This window comes from Anopheles stephensi, chromosome 2 (assembly GCF_013141755.1).
Source record: "Anopheles stephensi strain Indian chromosome 2, UCI_ANSTEP_V1.0, whole genome shotgun sequence".
NCBI classification, from domain to species: domain Eukaryota; kingdom Metazoa; phylum Arthropoda; class Insecta; order Diptera; family Culicidae; genus Anopheles; species Anopheles stephensi.
Window position 1 is genome coordinate 55,828,917 of NC_050202.1, and position 18,608 is coordinate 55,847,524.

General features: G+C 46.7%; 1 protein-coding gene across 9 annotated transcripts in view; it reads left to right on the forward strand.

Moving 5' to 3' along the window:
* Positions 1–1,819: 1,819 nt before the first annotated feature.
* Positions 1,820–18,608, forward strand: part of LOC118502914 — a 120,674-nt gene continuing 103,885 nt past the window's right edge. The window contains exons 1-2 of one of the 9 annotated variants that reach the window (XM_036035648.1): positions 1,820–2,021; positions 16,367–17,165. In XM_036035648.1, coding sequence (XP_035891541.1) covers positions 16,794–17,165 — 372 coding nt within the window. In that variant the 5' untranslated portion in view covers positions 1,820–2,021; positions 16,367–16,793. The other 8 variants (XM_036035639.1, XM_036035644.1, XM_036035641.1 and 5 more) reach the window with 8 other exon arrangements.

Below are 18,608 nucleotides of genomic sequence, written 5' to 3' on the forward strand. Positions count from 1 at the left end.
TGGCTATTCTAATTATTCTAATTCTTATAGCGCTTCCAAGATTATCTGTTTACATATATGGGGCCAACGATCGTTTTGAGAATCTTTCTCTCGAGCACATCTGAGTGGATTTCGTTAATTTTAGACGTCTCAGATCGCTTGTGAAAATAAAAGTTTGGCAATAGTTGTTCTCCACAACAACACATCAAAAAGCATCCGAGTACTAGGACAACAAGCCCCAGCTACCTGTTTATAGCATCTATTGGCAGCTGATTTCCCACGTCTACAATTAACCACAAATGATGCTCGCCACAGATACTCAACCGAAGCAACAGCAAAAAAGCGACAAATGTTTTTACCGACATTCTGGCAAAGAAAGCATCCGGACGAACCGACCAACCGTAAAGGAAACCATCTTCAGAACTTTAAGCTTCCCCGCACACAGTTGTACACGGTGCAAATTAATACGGAGGTGAATAATTTAGTAGCACGTTGACTTCAAGGATGACCGCAACGGTAGACGATCCGCCTCGGTACCGTGCTGGTTGTGCTAGCTAATATACCGGTGGACTGCGTGAAGATTGCGATTTCGTCCACCATCGTCCCCAACAGGGCCGAAACGTTTCATTCGTTTGTTTGTTTCCATTGTTTGCAGCAAATGCGTGATCGGGCAGGATAAATCGTTAGGTGAATGAAATCGGATGTGAAACTTAATTGGATTTCCGGCCTGATAACACGGAGAAAACAAAACCGTTGAGTTTAGTTTTGTGCGACGATGCACGTCGGGTGTTGGGTCGGTCGTGTGCGGGAAGAAGCATTGGAAAGATTAATTTTTCAACAAGTACGCGTGTCGGTCAATTTGTGAACCGGTTTATGTGTTAATTCCGCTGGCTAAAGAGCAAATAACAGTGATTCTTTGAGGGCGAAGAAAAGAAACCTATTCTGCAAGGAAATTGTAGAAAATGTCGTCGCAGTTGAAAAATTAATGGCCAATGTCAGGACAAGTGTTTACATGTTTTAAAAAAATGCGTGATTAGAGACATAACAGCAAAAATGAGTGGATTACTCAAATTGTTTGTCCTAATCCTAATCGCTTATTGTCCTAAACGTGGAGACAATTGTTCTATGGACAAAAAAATACTGTAAAAAATAGGTTGAAAAGTTTTTTTAAGTTTCCAAATTGTTAAGCGATATGCGTACACATTTTGAAATTTTAAACAGGGTAAAAATAAATAAATTCGACTTACAAGTATTTTGTATCGGTGGGAAGCACAATGAAGGAAACGAAACTCGATGGAACTACCTAGTGCGTAACCCTCCATATGAGGCTCGTGCTAAGATTCGGCTCATTTCGGCTACCAGTTCCTCGCCTCTTGATAGGGATGGACATGACAGGTGGTAGGACAAACAGGTACTAACAAATTATTTCCACCAACATGTTCTAGATGGAACAGACAAAAAAGTGGTTTAAAAACCATTTGTTTAGAATTAAAAACACTTTAGTATGGGTTAGTTAAAATAATCTTCTTTTTTGTATATTTATAATGTTTTGTTGTTGCAGGGATGTGAGTTACACAAAACATGTAAAACAAATATTTTTGAAGTTATCGGTTAATTTATTTGTTTAACTTTAAATATAACTATATTTTAACTCCTATTTGAAACCCTTTTTCCGCATGTCGCGCACAAACCCTATGCTTGAACTTGCGATTTGACATCCCTGGCTACCGCCTGCTTCTCTGAGCATGCGGCTCTAAAATTTCTCTCACAATCTCGCTCTCTCTCTCTCTCCGAAACTGTCACTGCCATGCTCGCATTCCGTTCCGTGCGTTCGGCGAGAATGCGGACAAAACGCGTCGGCAGAACATAACGGAGCATATACAACGTAGCATAGCGTAGCATAAAAACCGTCAGTTCTCTCTGATCTCTCGAAGCGTGCGGACGTGCGGCTCGATTATCGCGAACCGATGAAACATATTCGCGATCGCAAAATCCGTGCTTGATGAATAGAGGAAATTGTCACCACACTGAAAAATAGAGCGGTGAGTCGGTCTGCAGTGTTGTGCTGTTGTGGCCATTGTTGCCGCATGACAGAAAGGAATATAAGGATAAAGTTTCGCTAGTGTACATAGTACAAGTGTGTTCGGTGTGTGTGTACCAATCGGTTAGTGGGCTTTCTCGCCCTGAAAAAAAAAAGGCTACGTGAAAGTTTTAAAAGGCCAGCAAAGTTCGTCCTAACCAAAGAAAAAATGTGAAATGCTCAAGGAAACGTGTGGATGAAGAAAAATAACGAATTTCCTAAAGCAAACACTGCAAGAAAGTCTCAACTAAAAAAGAAGTCCTAATTTTGTGCAGCAAAAAACGAGAAGCCAACCACCAACAACATACGATCAAAATCACCGGTTGGGTGGTGGAGAGTGGGGGGAAGAGAAGGGCTTGTGTGTGTGTATGTGTGCAAAACTAATCTGTGAGCGTGTGTGTGTGTATGGTGGCGGGAAAAGCGTGCTGGCCAAAGCTCTCGCGCGCTGTGTTATGCACCACAGCATTGTTATGGTTTGGCGTTTTTTGGGGCTGGTTGGTTGGCTGGCTGGCCCACCCCATCATCTCGCTTCATAACAAAACGGTTAATGTTGTTTGGTTGTTGCGCGGCGCTTGTTGTAGTACTGTTTGTGTAGGCTCCGGTTTCATTCTAATCCCTTCATCGTTCGCTTTATCTTTCTCGCTGTCTCTCGTTGTGCAAAACACACAGACAAACAAGCAAAAATGTTTTCAAAAAGGAGGCCACTAACACGGTTTTTTTGTGTTCGCCAAGCTCTTCTTCTCATTCACGTCAAGTGGTTTTTAGACTTGGTTGGTGCGGCTAATACAAGCGAGCGGAAAAAAATCCAAGCAACCTGTGCTCTCCTACCGTTGTGTGTTGCTCTCGGGGCAGGCCCATTTTTCTTGGCGTGTGTCGAACGTGCAGGCAGTGGCAAAGGTTGGCCCTTGTTTTCGCCGGTACGCCAGCAAATCGTGGCGTCGTGTTGTAGAAAACGGCAAGCATAAAAAGACGGCCCTCTGCCTAGGCCGTGCCACGGAAAACTTTGCGCGTTTCGTAGAGAAGCAGACGAATAGCCATGGCAACGGAGATGAACAACCGGGCTGCTTTCCGGTTTTGTTTTTCGTTTGCCTTTTTTCACGTTCGTTCGTTCGGTGTTTTTGGGGCCAGAAGAGAGTGTAGCAAGCGAGTGAGGCAACCGGAGTGTAGGGCCGGTAGGTTGAAAATCACGTTTTTTTGTTTTGTTGTTGCTGTCTGTCTCTGCGTCGTACCGGGAGGGTTTACCTTTCACGATCACACACACGTACGTAGCCCCGCAATGGCTGGCCGGTCAGCTAGAAGATGTGTGTGGCACGCTCTGTCTTCAACGGTTTCGGATGCTGCAGGCTGTAGTGGCGCGCTGGTGTGCTGTACGTAAACAGTGCTGCAACAGTGTGTGCATACACCGCGCAGTGACGTTTAACCGTAAGAATGTGTCTCGGGCCGCATCTTCAGTGTCCATGGCGTACGATGCAACAAAAACAAAGCTCACGGTCATACGAGATAGAGCGAGAGAGCGAGTTGTGTGTGTGTGTGAATCAACAGGAAGCGTTAAAGTGCAGCTGAAAAAAAGGTCGAAGAAAAAAAAAGTGCAACACCAATGCAGTTCCCTGGGAATGTGGGAAGAACGCACAGCAAACATATCCCATCAGCTGCTTGTGTGGTGGTGGTGTTCCAGTGCGTAGCGGCGCCTTAGTGGTGTTAGTGCAAGGAGCGAGCGGGATGAGAAGCACACAAAAAAGCAAACCCCGTACGTCAGGAAGGAATTGAGCAAGAGCACAGAAAACTTAAGATGAAGGCGCAAAAAACGTATGCAAAGAGCACAAAGAAACACCCGAGAACGCCGAAAGCTTTACTACCGAGCATATCCCATCTTCCTGGTGGCAGCTTACGGCCGAGCCGCCTGGCAAAGCTCATCATTGGCGAGGAAAATGTGGCAAAATTCCTTCGCTCACTAGATCTATTTTAGATTAATCCTGCTTTCGTGCGTTTCTACTTGTTTGCTGTGTTGTGCGTCTTCTTCTTGAGCTTTCTCATTACGCCAGTCTTTCTATCCGTGGCTGCTTTCGGCTAGCTGCTAGAGAAGAACGTGCAAGATGTGCAACCTTCTTTGTGGCTGCGGACGTAGAAGAACCCGAACCGGTCTCGGAACCGGCGATTGCAGATGGAGCGCCAGCATCCAGCAGTCTCGGTGCCCCTGAATTTTTTCCCACACGACTCTGTTGTAATTATTCTCGTAGGCTTTAAATGAGTCTGAGGCTCCGGGAAGTAATGTGCTCTTTGTTTAGAAAGGACATTTGTCGGGGCTGGGATTTGGAGAAGCGAATAATGCGTTTTCGTTGAGTGAATGTCACAAATCGGATTGAGAGTATTAAGCATCAATGAAAGACCGTAAGGCTCTCTGTGTACACCGAGAGTCGCTCTTTGTACTGGGCAGAACAACGTTTAGATGGCGATAGGTGGCAATTACTTGGAGGCATCGGATGGTAAGTCTGACCCTTTTTGTAAGTTTTAATTCGAACGTACCTCACCAAGAAGATTAATTTTTAGCAGCTTTATGTAAGATGTCTTACCCTGTGATAAATGATCTCAGGCAGGCTCACCCGGTCCTGTGTGGTCCTGCACATAAACAACCTCGGCGGATCATGCTTTTTCGGTACTTTTCCGGGAGATTCTGGTTTTGTTTTTCTTTTGGTAAAAAAAAAAAACTTTGGTTTGAAGAGATCTTCCCGCTTGTTTTTTTTTGTTTATATGCTCCACAATCCGGGGTACGACAAGGTGAGCCTGACCTTAGCAAGAGCTTTACCCCATTTTTAATCTCATTAATCAAAACAAAGGAAACGGTGCTGCAGGAGAAAAAAAAGATAAATGTTGGAGAAGGCAGAACACAACAGGCCCTCGCAGACTATCTGAGCCAAAGATGATATCCGTGAAGCTCACTGATGAAGATGATGATGATGATGAAGCTTCTGCTGTTGCTTTGTTTCTAGTGGGCAGCGAGCGAGAGCTTGGACCGAGTACTGGAATGTCGAAATTCCAGAACGGGCGCAATGGGGGTGGGTCTTCCCTTACCTTGTCGGAGTTCTCGCAGGGAGGACGCGAACGGACGACGTCAATAATCGCTTCAACCGGCAGAGTTGATGCAAACTCAAGATAGTCGGAGATAGGTTTGTCACACAGGCACAGAGATTGATATCGTCCATTTGGCGTTGGGAGCGGTTAGGCAGAAGGGTGTTCCCTTGGGACACAGAGCAGAATGGCAGCAGTGTACGCTTGGGTGTGGGGCAAGGGCAGAGCGACGTGCAAAATATCTGTCCTCTTTTCTTTTTCGCTTCGTGAATGAAGCGTTATCCATCCATCTTAAATGCCGTGCTCGTCCGCGAAAGATCGCGATCGCCTGTGCATATTGGAGTGGGAGACCGACCGTGTATGTCGGTGCTCCATTCCTGGCCAAACTCACGCACACACACACACGGGCACACTTGGGCGATCGGCTGTCAAGACCACCTGCAGTTCTCACCGGGGTCCCCTCCGGATTGATGCGATCGTGCGTCCGGGGTTTCTCTTTCAGGGCTCGTTGCACGCCGTCTTTCGCCGGCCGAAGAAGTATGACAAGCAAGGGAAACACTTCGGAAGAAAAGAGAGGGCGAGGAAACCTTCGCCAAATAGCGGTCAATAAGCGTCGTCATATCGACGACTTTGGCGGTGAGACCATTTTTAAGACTGTCGCCATCGCCGGCATTAACCGCTCAGATGGATGGTTTTATGTGAGTTTAATGGTGCTCGTATAGCAAAATTTATGTCCCATCGATGGTTGGCTTTCTCCTTCGCTCTTTCGTATCTCCCGGTTTTATCTTTGTCGAAGGAAGGCAACCCGTTTGGTTTTAAAATCGATATGCCCGTTGTGCTTAGTGCAGTTTAATGATCATCAGACGCACAAGATTGGGGTTTGCTGGTTTGGTCGGGCACACGCACGCAACGAAATTAACTCCAGCGATTCAGGGTTTTTTTTGTCTGTAAATTAATTTGACGCAGTTAATGCTTAATGACGTTTCTTTTCATGCAGCCATTATTGATCGCTGCAGGCGGGAAAATATGAGAATCCAAACAGCATCGATATCCGCAAAAAGCAATAAATTATTGATGGGTTTTATTGATATTCCTTATTTCTTGGAACGTTTTTGAAAAAACGCACCTGCCCACATCCTCATCCGCTGTTCGCTCGTTGGAAACTATTTGCGTTTGAAGCAGCACTCCGTAATGTTTATTTTTTAAGTTTCAAATGAACTCTTCTAAGAACAAAACCGTTTGTAGCTAGGAAGTGGGTCTGTATTTTGATTAAAAATACACCTGACACGCTGTCCCCCGGCAGCGCTTCCTTGTCCCGGCGGCGTAAATTTAAATCCGGAAAAGAAACGACGGACACAAAAAGCTTCCTTGGTGTTGAGAATTCATTTCGCCCGCACTTTGGTTCGTTTTTGTGCACCGGCAAGCGTTCCAAATCCAATTCTCTCTGGGCGGTGCCCGACACCTGCACCACGACGCACCAAGTAGACCCGTCTCCATCATCCATCTGCCAAGGAAAAAGCGCTTTTTCGAAAGTTTCCGAAAAGATTTCAATACCCGTAAGCGTAAGAGATATAGTACAGGACGAGCATCGGGTGTCCCCACGAAGCGGCAACGTTAGAAAAGGCATTATTTATCTTTCTCACTTCGCCATCGCTGGTGTTAAATCCGACCGGCGTATAAGCGGAAAAGGTTCTCGCCAACCCTATTCCCAAGCATGCCCGGCCTTACTTGGAGGCAGGAGGCTGCAGGGGTGGAAGGAAGGAACCCGGGAACGGAACCGAACTCGAATAGCACCTAATTAAACATCCCTAGTTTCGTACCGTTCGCTTCCGCTATCCTTTCGCAGCCACCTAGTTCTTCTGGTACTCCCGATTGACGGTGGCACGTTGGAAAATCCTCCAATCTTCCAACGATTCCCGGTACCTGACTGTCTGGGACCTACGTTTTTACGGGTGTAGTTGTGAAAGGTCTCCCGGTTCTCAAGCGGCAACGTGACGAGAAGGTACGACAGGAAGAGCGGCACGAAAACGTGGGCAGGAATCGGTGGTCACGAATTTATCCCGTAAACGATCCCGAAAACGAAATTCTATCCTGCCAATTAAATATTCTCGCCGTGCGTGTGTATTGTGTGGGCCCTGTTTGTTTGGTGCCATGGCGCACAGTGTGTTTTTGTTGGGCCTTTTCGGCGCTGGTGCCGTAATTCGGTGCGATACACCATCCTTGAAGGTGCCTTGCTGATGACTGGCTGGAAGTGGGAGAAGGTTGCCTCAAGTTTAATTCGTGAAAATTTATAGCCCAACTGAGCATCATCGCGTATGGTGATGCGGGTGTTTTGTGCTGAAGTTTTCCGGGAGTTTCGTGGCTGTTGTTTTTGTTTTGGGTTGCAGAAGTTCGATTGTCGTAATTGAAATATTCAATTGGCACTGGAGAACTCGGATAGGATAGACACGACAGACGGTGCTGACAGGGAGGTTAGGGCCAGGGAGTGGAATTAGAGCTTTAGGTTTAGCAATGATGCCAGCCTCGTATTGAGCCAGCTCTATGAAATCCTCGTAATGGCAGCCGGAGATTTGTATAACATCGTTTTATTCGTAACACAGCACTGCTCTGTGTGTGCGGCTATAAGGTTAATCTTTACGATTATGTTACGGTTATTGTTATGCGTATGAATTGAAACGCATTGCGTACGGTGTTAGTAATAATTTTAAGCACATTAACTTTATTGTAGCGAGTCAATGGTGTTGCCTCCTTTGGAATATTTATCCGTATTAATTAAACCGTACACTGCATGGAGCTTTTCTTGCTGATCTTCAGATAAGATGGCGAAAGATGCAGACTTCAAGAAGAATGGTCTAATCATCCAACTTAATTCGGCTGCTAGTAGCTAATTATACATCATTCTCTTGCCATTTTGAGAGTTGAGGGAGGGACCTATTTTTATTTCATTTCTGAAGAACAAAAATCTTATTACGTTTAATAACGCCCTTTCACGAATTTGTGTCGCCTGACAGCGGCGTGACGAAAATGACATAACCTGTCACTGGCACGGTGCGGAGTACCATCATCTCCATTAAATAGGTCTAGTGCCCATCAGCCCTTTTGATATTTCGCTTACAAATCAGCCACGATGGTCGCGATTCGTTCGCCCTGTCAAGAAGGGGGTTCGCTGGAAGATTTTACTACCGAAAGCGAACAGCTGGTAGAATCTGCAATTCTAGGTATCGCCCCGCGTTTGTTCCCGGTGGGACAAATAATTCTACATTTTGATTAGATTATCCTTAGCCAGCGCGGTAAAACCTTTGCTTGGTGTTGTCCTCCGTGCAATAAGAGATGATGCCTTGTTTCACAAAAATAAGGGGACCATCAGTGATGGAGGGTTGCTACGTGTAATGCATAAAACACAGGGGTTTTGTTTTAACGATTTGGAATAACAGACACACACACACTGAGCATATCCTTGATGGTATATTTAAGATTGCCGGCGCCGTCTTGCAGGGGAACTAGTTCGAAAGGGGACCTAGAAATATCTTCGTAATCTCTTTATTCGAGCGCCAGGCACCTTGCAGCCCAGGTCCGCGTTATTCCCGCAAATGATCGCCTTTGTGCAGTCATCAGTCATGTTTGATTTGGGTGAGGAAAATGGGCACTCACCCCTATCCGATTACCAACAGGGAACGAACACACGAACGCGTCAGCGAGTTATCATTTGAAGGTTCACCTTTATACCCTCGCACAGATGATGATCATGTGCTTTTCCCGGGGTGGGACCGTTTGACGACAGGTTCCTTTGCTCCCGGCCCGGATGAGTATTTCCTTTCCGGAGAAACATTTACACTTGAACCTGACGTTTTGTGTGTATTGACAGGTTGTCCCAAGGATAGTCTACCGACCGTTCTGTGTTACCCGATGCAGGGCTTCTGCTTTCTCCCTGCTATGGAAGTCTTGGGTGTCCAACGGGTAAAAGGGAAATAAAAAAAGAAACACACACACGTATCCATCACTTCGCCCGAATCGTTTTGTTGGGAGTCGTGAACGACACAAAAAATTAAGGGGTGCGATTGGATTGACATGAGCACCGTTTTTCGTCCCCTAGTTGGTTGTAAGTTACGATTCTTAGACAAGCAGAGGATGTACAAGCAGGAGGTTTGCGCTATCGAAACTTCAACCCGAAGGCGCACGTAGGTAACGTAGTGCTTTCAGGGCGGGTTAGATTTCCGGTGGGAAGATCGTAAAAACGCGCGTCGCGGCAGACAAATCGTTCGCCGGTGGATCTGTTGAATTGGGCGAGATCCCACAAATGGGAAAGGAAGCGAGAGAGCGCGCGCGCGCGCGACATCAAGATAGATGGGTCGACGACGACTACGGTGGACCAGTGGAAAAAAGAGCTAGGTATCAAATCTCGTTCTATGTGTCTTCTCGACTTGTAGCAGCACCTATTCGTGGTTCCTGGCGTTTGGATGCCAGTTTCTTTTAATTTTGTTCGGTCTGTGTAGAGCGACCTACACACCAACCGGCTACGACTATGAAATATGATTGAAGTAATTCTATCCGCACACGGTTCGGTTCAGTTTCCACGAACGATGAAGTTTTTTCGGGTGAAGAAATGGAAAAAAGAAGGACACCCCTAGGACACCCACCTGAAATCGTTTTCCTCCTCTCCGGGTTTGTGCTGGGTTTGAGACGACGCCCCAAGTGGAAGTCCGTACAGTCGTCAGTCGTCAATTTCTCCACTGTGCTCCATACCACCTTAATGTTTGAGCTTACGTATTTTGGCCACCAACGGGTTTCGACGGACGGCAGGTATCCCGCTGTGTCTCGTCAAAACTTGGTTGTGGCCAGAGGAAGCATTAATCGAGCGGAACTGTCGTTTCGGTAAAAGGTGGTCACGAAAGGTGTTGGATCGTTGGTCTGAGAAATCGATTTACTCCTCCAAGAGCGTTGTCGCGATCCCGCGGCTTCTCCGGGTTGCGTGCATATTTGGGTCTGGCCTAGCGGGAGATGGCTTTAAAATCAACCAGTTTCAAACATTCCGACACATCGGGACGTTCGATTGATTGGAACGTCTCACGGTGGGTGAGCATTTTCGGTAGATATCGGCACACCGATGCGCCGTATCGGGCGGTGTCAAATATTGATTATTGGGGCGCTGTTTGATCAATGCAGAAAATGCGGAACGCCTTTTGATGGTGCGTCCACCGATGGGTGCCGTGCGAGAGTGACAGATTCTTTTTGTCGTTGTTGGTATGCTAAGGCCGCTGTAGGCCTTCCGGGAGCCAGACTGGAACCCGGCTTCGAGTCGGATTTCCCTGGAGCGTGTAATTGTACACCGCGCGGGAACTTTGGGCCTATGGGTAATCGATGCTAGCGAAAATCAATTTGGAAAATGTTTGATAATAATTCCACGAAACTTATTGGCTGCCGGCGCGTGAGTAGGCGAGTTTATTTAAATGCATCCCACTGAAGTTGAAGGTATTGCGCGCTGCTACGTTTCACGCGCTTACATTCTTTCAATTTAAATTACAACACGCTAACAAAACAGCTTCTGGTCATAAAACGGGGTGCTCTGTGTTTCTTTCACGTTTAGCCGCGCTATCTGATTTTGACGCGTCTGGTTCTGCACGCGCCGAAACCGTTAGGCTGCGAACAAACAGCCCACGTGGTGGAAAATTCTAACGCAATGTTTCGTATGGTTATTGCTCGCCGCTGTTCGGTTCCTTTATCTGGGAAGTCAAATTATCTATTCTGTTTTTTTTTTTTACTTTGTTCATCCTTCCGATCGTGCCCGTTGGAACCGGGGTGTACACCTGCCTTTGCTTTGTGATCTAAAACCAAAAAGACCCAAGTGATTCACCCATTCGTGTTTACAAAATCTCCTTCTCCACCGTTTTGCACCGAACCGTGGTGTTAGGGGTTTTAGCGTTAGCTCACATGAACTGTCAGCAACATAAAAAATCTCCCCCATTTCAGCCAGTAGAATGGCGATTTTTTTTCCCTTTTATGCGAGATACTGTTGATTGTGATCATAACATGGGTAAATAAAAAAAAAACTCTGATGGCACGCGACGCTGGAGAACCACGGAATTTTACCGAAAAGCATTATGAAATTTGTGTTTTTCAATTTACCAAAGTTATGCGTGTGTGTGTGATGTTTCAATCTCCATCCCCCAATGTCAGCCTTTGGAATCTACATTAAAACCTTCCCCGGTATGGTTTGGTAAATGGAATCCAGAGCAAACCGTCTACCATTTCACTCTGATTTGACGCTGCGTTAGTGCTTGGTGACGTACTTCCCGGAAGTTCCAGGAAGTGGCGACCAGCATCAAACTTCCCATATATTCCGATGCGCAATCCCGCAGCACTAGTTGACGATGGCTTTAACGCTTTCACCACTAGCCGAAGTGGTCGCGATATGCAAATGAGGTGCAAACTTCTTTCTTCCAGCCATGAGAGCGTTTGCTGATGACGAACGACCCGCAGTGCTCGCCCTGCACTGGAAGTCATTGGGAAGCAAAGTTTCACGAGCGCCAAGAACCCAATTAGCAAGTGCGCTTGGTGTTGGTCGGGAGGACACATTTCCCTCTCTCTCTCTCTCGCACACTCACCATCAGCTCGTAGCACACGGTTAATGAAAATAGCTTGTCCAGCAGTGAAGTGTTATCCTGTGTTCGACCATTCGCCACAGCCAAACTAAAGACGAACTTTTGTAAATATTTAATATTCAAAACAGTGCGCCACATTGGAGCGGAGGGAAAAAACCATTCTACGAAAGCGTGAAGTGTAAAGTGTGGGGAAGAGTGGATGGATCCTGTTTTTTTTTGGTTTAGTGGCCTAGACGGGTTAGGTTTGGATTTCGAGTTGGGTTGTTGTTGGTTGTTGGAAGCGGATTATGTTTTGTCTCGTGGCTGGCAAGGCGTGGCGAAGTCGTGTGAGATATAATCGAGTTAGGTGAGCTGCAGTTGTGGGACACTAGGCTGCTGAGTTGCTTTAGTGGAAGCTTTACTGCTTTAAAGTGGCCTGAAAGGTTCCAAGAAACTAAATTTGAATATCTGGAAGGATTTTTGAGAACAAATACGGTACCGAAAATTGAGGTTATCTCAGGAATAATATTGAACCTTGTGCTCTTTGGTTTCATGTAATAGAGAGGAATTGATGCACTTTTTAAAGATATCGTCGATATCGTTGAAACTCACCTGTGATAACACACTAACCAGATGTAATGCTCCTGTTTTCTACCTGTTAGCTATATGTTACGGAACCGTCCGAACGGTTAGTTAGGGCATGAGATTGAACTAGCAAATGAATAAATTTAGCTTCAACCTTAGAATATCATCAAGAAATTCTAAGACCCTAGGATATGCAAATATCGATGGTGAACGATGCTTTGAGAATGTAACATCGGGGTCGCCCTATGCATTTATCGTGAGGGATTTTCCCAACGGCACTAAAACACTATCCGCATGAGACAAGCTTTTCCAGGATAGTAGGTAAATCGTTCGCTCTGAAATTGGAATTCCTTTAAACTTATTCTAATGTCCGAACCCTCGTTACCTGCTCCAGAAGCTACATGATGGATAAGTGATATCAGATTCACCCAGGATCAGCTTGCGACTGTATCCTCTGACCACGATTTGTTTTCCATTTATCTCGGCATCGGTGCTTCCCATTCACATGTCGGCAGGATTTACATGCGACATTACGCCACATGCAAATACTATTTGCATACTTTCGCTCGCTACCGAATAGCTTTAGATTGCTGTCAAAGTTTGCCCGCCTTTGGCAAGGGCACACGGGCATAGCGCACACCTTGCAACTTTATGCTAATACACCGTCACCGTTGTGCGTCCGACCGAACTGCCGTCGACCGGGTCGATGAAAGCACACCGAAAACGAGCGCTTCAACAAGCGTCCAATCCTGGTAATGTTGGTGGTGCGTCTGGGGTGCAGATTTCGAGCAACCGAAGTAGAAATGGGCTCAGACGCGCCGAGAGGTTAGCCCGGGTTTTTTTCGGGACGGTCTTATCGTGCGAACAGCAAGCAAGCGAACAGTGCTCAGGTGAATGACTTCTTGTATCGCTCGTGACCCTTTTTGCGTATCGGGGCTCACCTGCTGCGGTGCTTTTTTGGGGTGAAAATTTATTCCAGTCAAAATTGAGCCCGAGATGAAGGATAAGAAATATGGCAACTCTCGCGCGCTCTCTCTCTCTCTCTCTCTCTCTCTAGAGGATATCAGAGTTACTGTAGACACCTAGGATGCCGACCGTCATCAGACAGTGCGAAGGAAACAACGTATCACAGATCCCCGACCTGGTAATGTCTGCTGGGAATGCCGAGACAAAAGAATCCTTTGCGAAAATCCCACCTGCGCTGAGGCCAAGCATTTCGAAGGACAACAACAACTCGAACGGGGACCGATCCGTCAATGAAAGAATGCTCCGGGCACCTAGGTTTACCTTCTTTTTTCTGTTTGCTTAATGCCAGCATCGTGTCCTTTTCCATCCTTTAGGTTGGAATGCTTGTGACCTTCAGCCAGACAAGGTGACGGCTTGGGAATTTCGCATTTATTCCACAATTCATTCATCGTTCCTGCGGTTGGGGTTCGGGTGGGTGAGCATTTGTTTTGTCCTCGAATGCGCACACGTCCTCCGGAGGAAGCAGCTTGTGCAGCATAGTTTGCTGTGCTGAAGGTATGCCTTGTTTTGCATTTTGTCCCGACCCTGCGGAATGTCTGGGTGTTGGGATTTCACATAAACAATCTTATTTTTTGTACTTCTTCCCGGCCGGCTTATTGCTTGTTCGAAAGCTTTAGGAGTATCAGTCCGCGCGCAATCTTAGACGAGATTCGGATTCGGCTGGTAAAAAGGGCAACATTTTCACTCTACCCTTTACCAGAGGTATCAGACCGAGATGGATGCTTCCCCAAACGCCCCACTCAGGAGTCCGGGACATTAGAACTGATTATATGGGAGTTAACCAAAAAAGCCTGTTTTGCCCCGTGGTGAAGTGTTTTGTTTGTCTACCGAGCTTACATGATGAGTGGATGAGCATAAATTTCAACGAGCTGCTTAACGACGGTGCCCACGTTTCATACCGTGTCCCGTCCCGAACAATGCGCGTACCGCTTTGGGGAATCTTTCTAACGATCACCTTTCAGCATTCACTTTTCACGCGCTGTTTGTCTCCATAAGTCATCACCAACCGTCATCATCATCATCTTCAAACGACAGTGGTTTCCATTAGTGTGCCCATTGCGTTCACAGTGTATTCTGCCCGGGCACTGCTGCTGCTCCTGCTGCTGCTGCTAGACACCTTCGGTTCTCGTCGCCTTTTCGTCATCGTCAACAGCTAGAGCCGGTCCGTGCCTACGAGATCGCTTCACCTTTATGCACGTGATCTCGTGACTGGCGTGGTTTATGTGCGGCAGCCATCTTCACGTTTCTTTTTAATTGCCACATTCATAAATCTTAATCTGTCAACGAAAATTTTTCAATCCACCCGCTCCGATTGGTGGGGGGCGGCGTTGGAGCTTGGCTTTCGTTCCTCGAGATCGTGGTTCCTGGAGGTCACCGGCGTCGTGGAGCACGGCTTCTCGACGACGCGCGTCATAAATCTTTCTCGAATTTTAAGAGAGCCACAGCAAAATGATGCCCTGGTTCGGGTCGGTGGGTGAGTGGGTGGACAAAAAGGGGGTGAAAAAAGCAGTACGAGAAGATGAGTGGTTAAGCATCGCTCGATAGGTTGCGCCTTGCTCGTCGTTTGACTTTAAGAACGGATCAGCATCCCACGGTCCGTTGTTGCTTTTGACGGTGGTTTTTGTTGTTGTTGTTGCTCTTCTTCAGATGCCAATACCGGAGTCCCGTTTCCTGCTGAGGGAAGAGATTGTGGCCTCGTATGAGTACTGTTTTACTTGGACTTTGTCTGGTGTGGTTTTTTTTGTAGTATTATGCTGTTATGTTTCCGCATTACCGCTCTTTCTCCTTAATCTTGAGCACCACCACGCAGCAACTCAAACGTGTGTGAGAGCAGGCCGGCGCGCGCCCGCGATTGAACAGGGCACCGTAATAATAATCTTTATCATCATCATTAACCAACTCGTCACGATTCCAAATGGTTAACTTTGTTTGCTTCTTACACACGCTTTCTCTTCTGTCTCCCGTTTCTTTTCTTGCAGGCTGATCTGTCGCTTGAATCTGCGCCCGAGCCAGAGCGTTTGTTGCGAGGCGGAGAGCCAACCAAAGCCGGGAAGAACCTTGGATGCTTTGCGACGATGGAGCAATGTGGTGTTGTAGCATTTTTATCGGCAAAAAAACTGGGCTAAAAAGGAGGACCTTCCGCGTTTCACTACTCTCTGACCGCGGTTCGTAATTGCATCCAGTTCTACTAGCCATCGTGCTTCGCTCCATCGTGGATGGTAGAAACGGGAATCGAACGAGGAACAAAGTCACACAGAGCAAGCATTCCATTGCATGCGGCAACTTCTTCCCGGGAGTTGTGGGAGACTTTCGTAGCTTCCTTTCAGCCGGGGCAAACGAAAGGCCACTAAGTAAGCGACATCGCTCAAGGAATGTGAAGGAAACAAAAACAGAAGAAGCGCAACACCAAACAGCAGTGGGAAGATAGGTGTGTAAAGTACACAACGAAAGCATCGTAAACGTTTGCCACATAGCTCGAAGTCCTTGGCAAAGTGGAAGTTGGAAGAGCCGGGAACATGTGGAGCAGAGGAAGCAACAAACACGCCTCTCGGAAAGCTCTGCAACAACCCAATTCCTAAAAAGGGTCGAAAAGAACCACACAACCGAAAGTGGACGACACCGAATAACTGAAAAGATCCTAACTGTCAAAAAGGCACCAGGAAAGCTTTTGCTCGTACGACTTGTCGTAAGAACAGTACGAGCACCAAAAAAAAGGTATAACAAATGAAAAACGGAAAGGGCTCAGAGGAAAAAAGAAACATGGAAAAAGGTAAAAGTAATCGAAAATGATCATTAAACAAAAGGTGGAAAACGGAACAAAATATTGTAAGAAAAGGAAGAAGAAGAAAGACACAGAACGAGGAAGTTAGATTGAGAGAGCAAGCGAGTAGATGAAAAGGAAACAGGATGAAACCGGCCACCGAAAAACGGGCATGGCGTACACGAGGCGAACGCGGCTACGCAGCAGAAGGACAAGTTTAATTAAACGTTTTGTGTTTACCTTCGTTTTGCTTGGGTTGTTAAAATGTTCCCTCTTCTTCTTACTCCACAGTCTAGCTTTAATTTTTTTTAGTGGGGAAGGAATCCCGAGTGTACGGAGTGAAGCTTTTTGCGTAAGTGCTGTGTGAGTGTGAGGCGCGTGTATTTAGAAAAAAAAGCTGCTTGGATGTGAGCGTTGGTGTGTGGTGGGTTTTGTTGATGTGTGCCGCCATTACTTCCCACGCGCGCATGGAAGTGTGGCGAAGGTTCGGTGCGTAGTGAACGAAAACCGGGAGTGTTCTCAAGAGGAAGAGAGCGGCTTATCACAACATAAAAAAGCCAGTCATTTTCCGGCCGGAAGTGCGGTTAATTGTGTGTGCGTGCGTGCGTGTGTGTGAGGGTTTGTTGTTGCCAAACCCTCCCGAGGGAAGTGAGGTTAGGGAAATCGATAGAAGCGTACGTACACGGAAAGGGGAACCCCCTGCGCCAGACCGGTAAGGATGGCGGTCAGCAACATCGTGTGCGAGTGGTTGCGCGCCCTCGGGCTGGGCCAGTACGCGGAAAGCTTTCTCGACAATGGATACGACGATCTGGAGATCTGCAAGCAGGTTGGCGATCCGGACCTCGATGCGATCGGTGTGCAGAATCCGGCCCACCGGAGCAAGCTGCTCAAAAGTGTGCGGCTGCTCCGGGAGAAAGGTGCGGCCAGCGTGTACTTCCAGCTGAACGATCCGAAATCGCTGCTGTCCGACAACAGTGACAGCCTGGAGCGTGACAGTTCACCGCTGATGCTGAGCGAGCTGGAGGCATTGCTGCAGGAGCAGCTCAAGGCGGACGGCGTTTGTCTGACGGCACATCCATACTCCACACCGGTAAGTGCACCTTGATCCATATTAACGAGTTTCTGCTTGAAGCCATTCAAGTCCTTTAAAATATTAATTAGATACTTATAGATGTCTAGAACTTGGAATCTACTTTAGATATAGAGAGAATCTTCAAGAAACCAAATGTCCATTCTCTCGCCCAACTTTAAAAGTTGAAAAGTTTCCAACTCTCAACGGAACAAATCTCCCGGGAACCGTATTTGTACACGGTTACGAAAGTCTAGATAGGATAGGTTTGAAAACTTTTCTAATTTCAACCGATCGTAACGAATCCTTTTCACCGTGGCCGTTGCCTTTGTTGGCTGGTGTAGAGAGCTGAACTCTTTTTGCAACGATCTCAAACTTTCCAGTTTGCTTTTTCTCTCTCCATAGCTGCGCGTAACAAGTTTCAGTTTCAAGTAGCATGCGATCTTACGCATGCCGGTGCTTTATAGTTCCTGAGTTCCAAGAATTTCCATATTGTTATCGGGATAAGTGACGTTTCGATTGCATCTCTTAAGGCCGTTGTTGTGGAATTTTTTCGTCCGCGACAGGTATAACTTCTGAGTGCATGATGCAATAAGGAGCTTGTGATGGAAGAAACTGTTATGCGGCTGGCTCTTAAAATGGAACTTCTACCAGTACATGAGCAATTGAAGTCTAGACGATCGTAAATATTGAAATAAAAACTTGATGTTTTGTTACCACAATAAGCACGGTTCAATGTTTTAATTGCTCACGAACAACTTTGGGGACGCTTATTCAATGAACCGCCGGTGGGTTTAATGCCACGGCACTAGCAAAGCTTTTCCATTGCATGCTGGTAATGGTTTTCCCACTGGTCTCTTGTCCACAAGTACTGATCAGCCAGACATTAAGCCAAACCGGTTTCTGGGTACAGACGCCACGCGCAAAAAAAAAACCCCAACCAACAGAAAAGCTTGAGTTTTTCATGTATCTAAAATTTTACGAGTCTCTCATGATGGAAAAATAGCAATTCGTTTGCCGCAAATGTGTGCCGGAATGGTTGGTTTTGGTGAATGCTGCATTCATCGCCATCTTGGTACGGTGCACAGCCGAAAGGAAGAGTGAGCTAAAATTATGGATACACTTGGCCACGGAGGTGTGTAGCGTGTGAGCACAGAGCAAACATGATCCTATTTATGGGCAAAGTTGCACTACACGTAAATGGGTTTGGAATAAGTTTTTTATTACGTCATTACGCCATCGTCTTTTATACCGGGGCGAGTCCGAGCGTTATCCTTCCGATGCTTGTACAAAAGGAACTAGTGGGTGGAGTTGGCAGTAACCACTAGAGCATTATCATAATCCGCATCCACGACGACGCTCATCACCTCACCGTTCCTTCCCTGGTTGGAGGCCAGCTGACGAGCAAACCACCCTCCCGGTTATGATTATTCAGTTTTCGTTTTCGCATCGTTGTCAACAGTC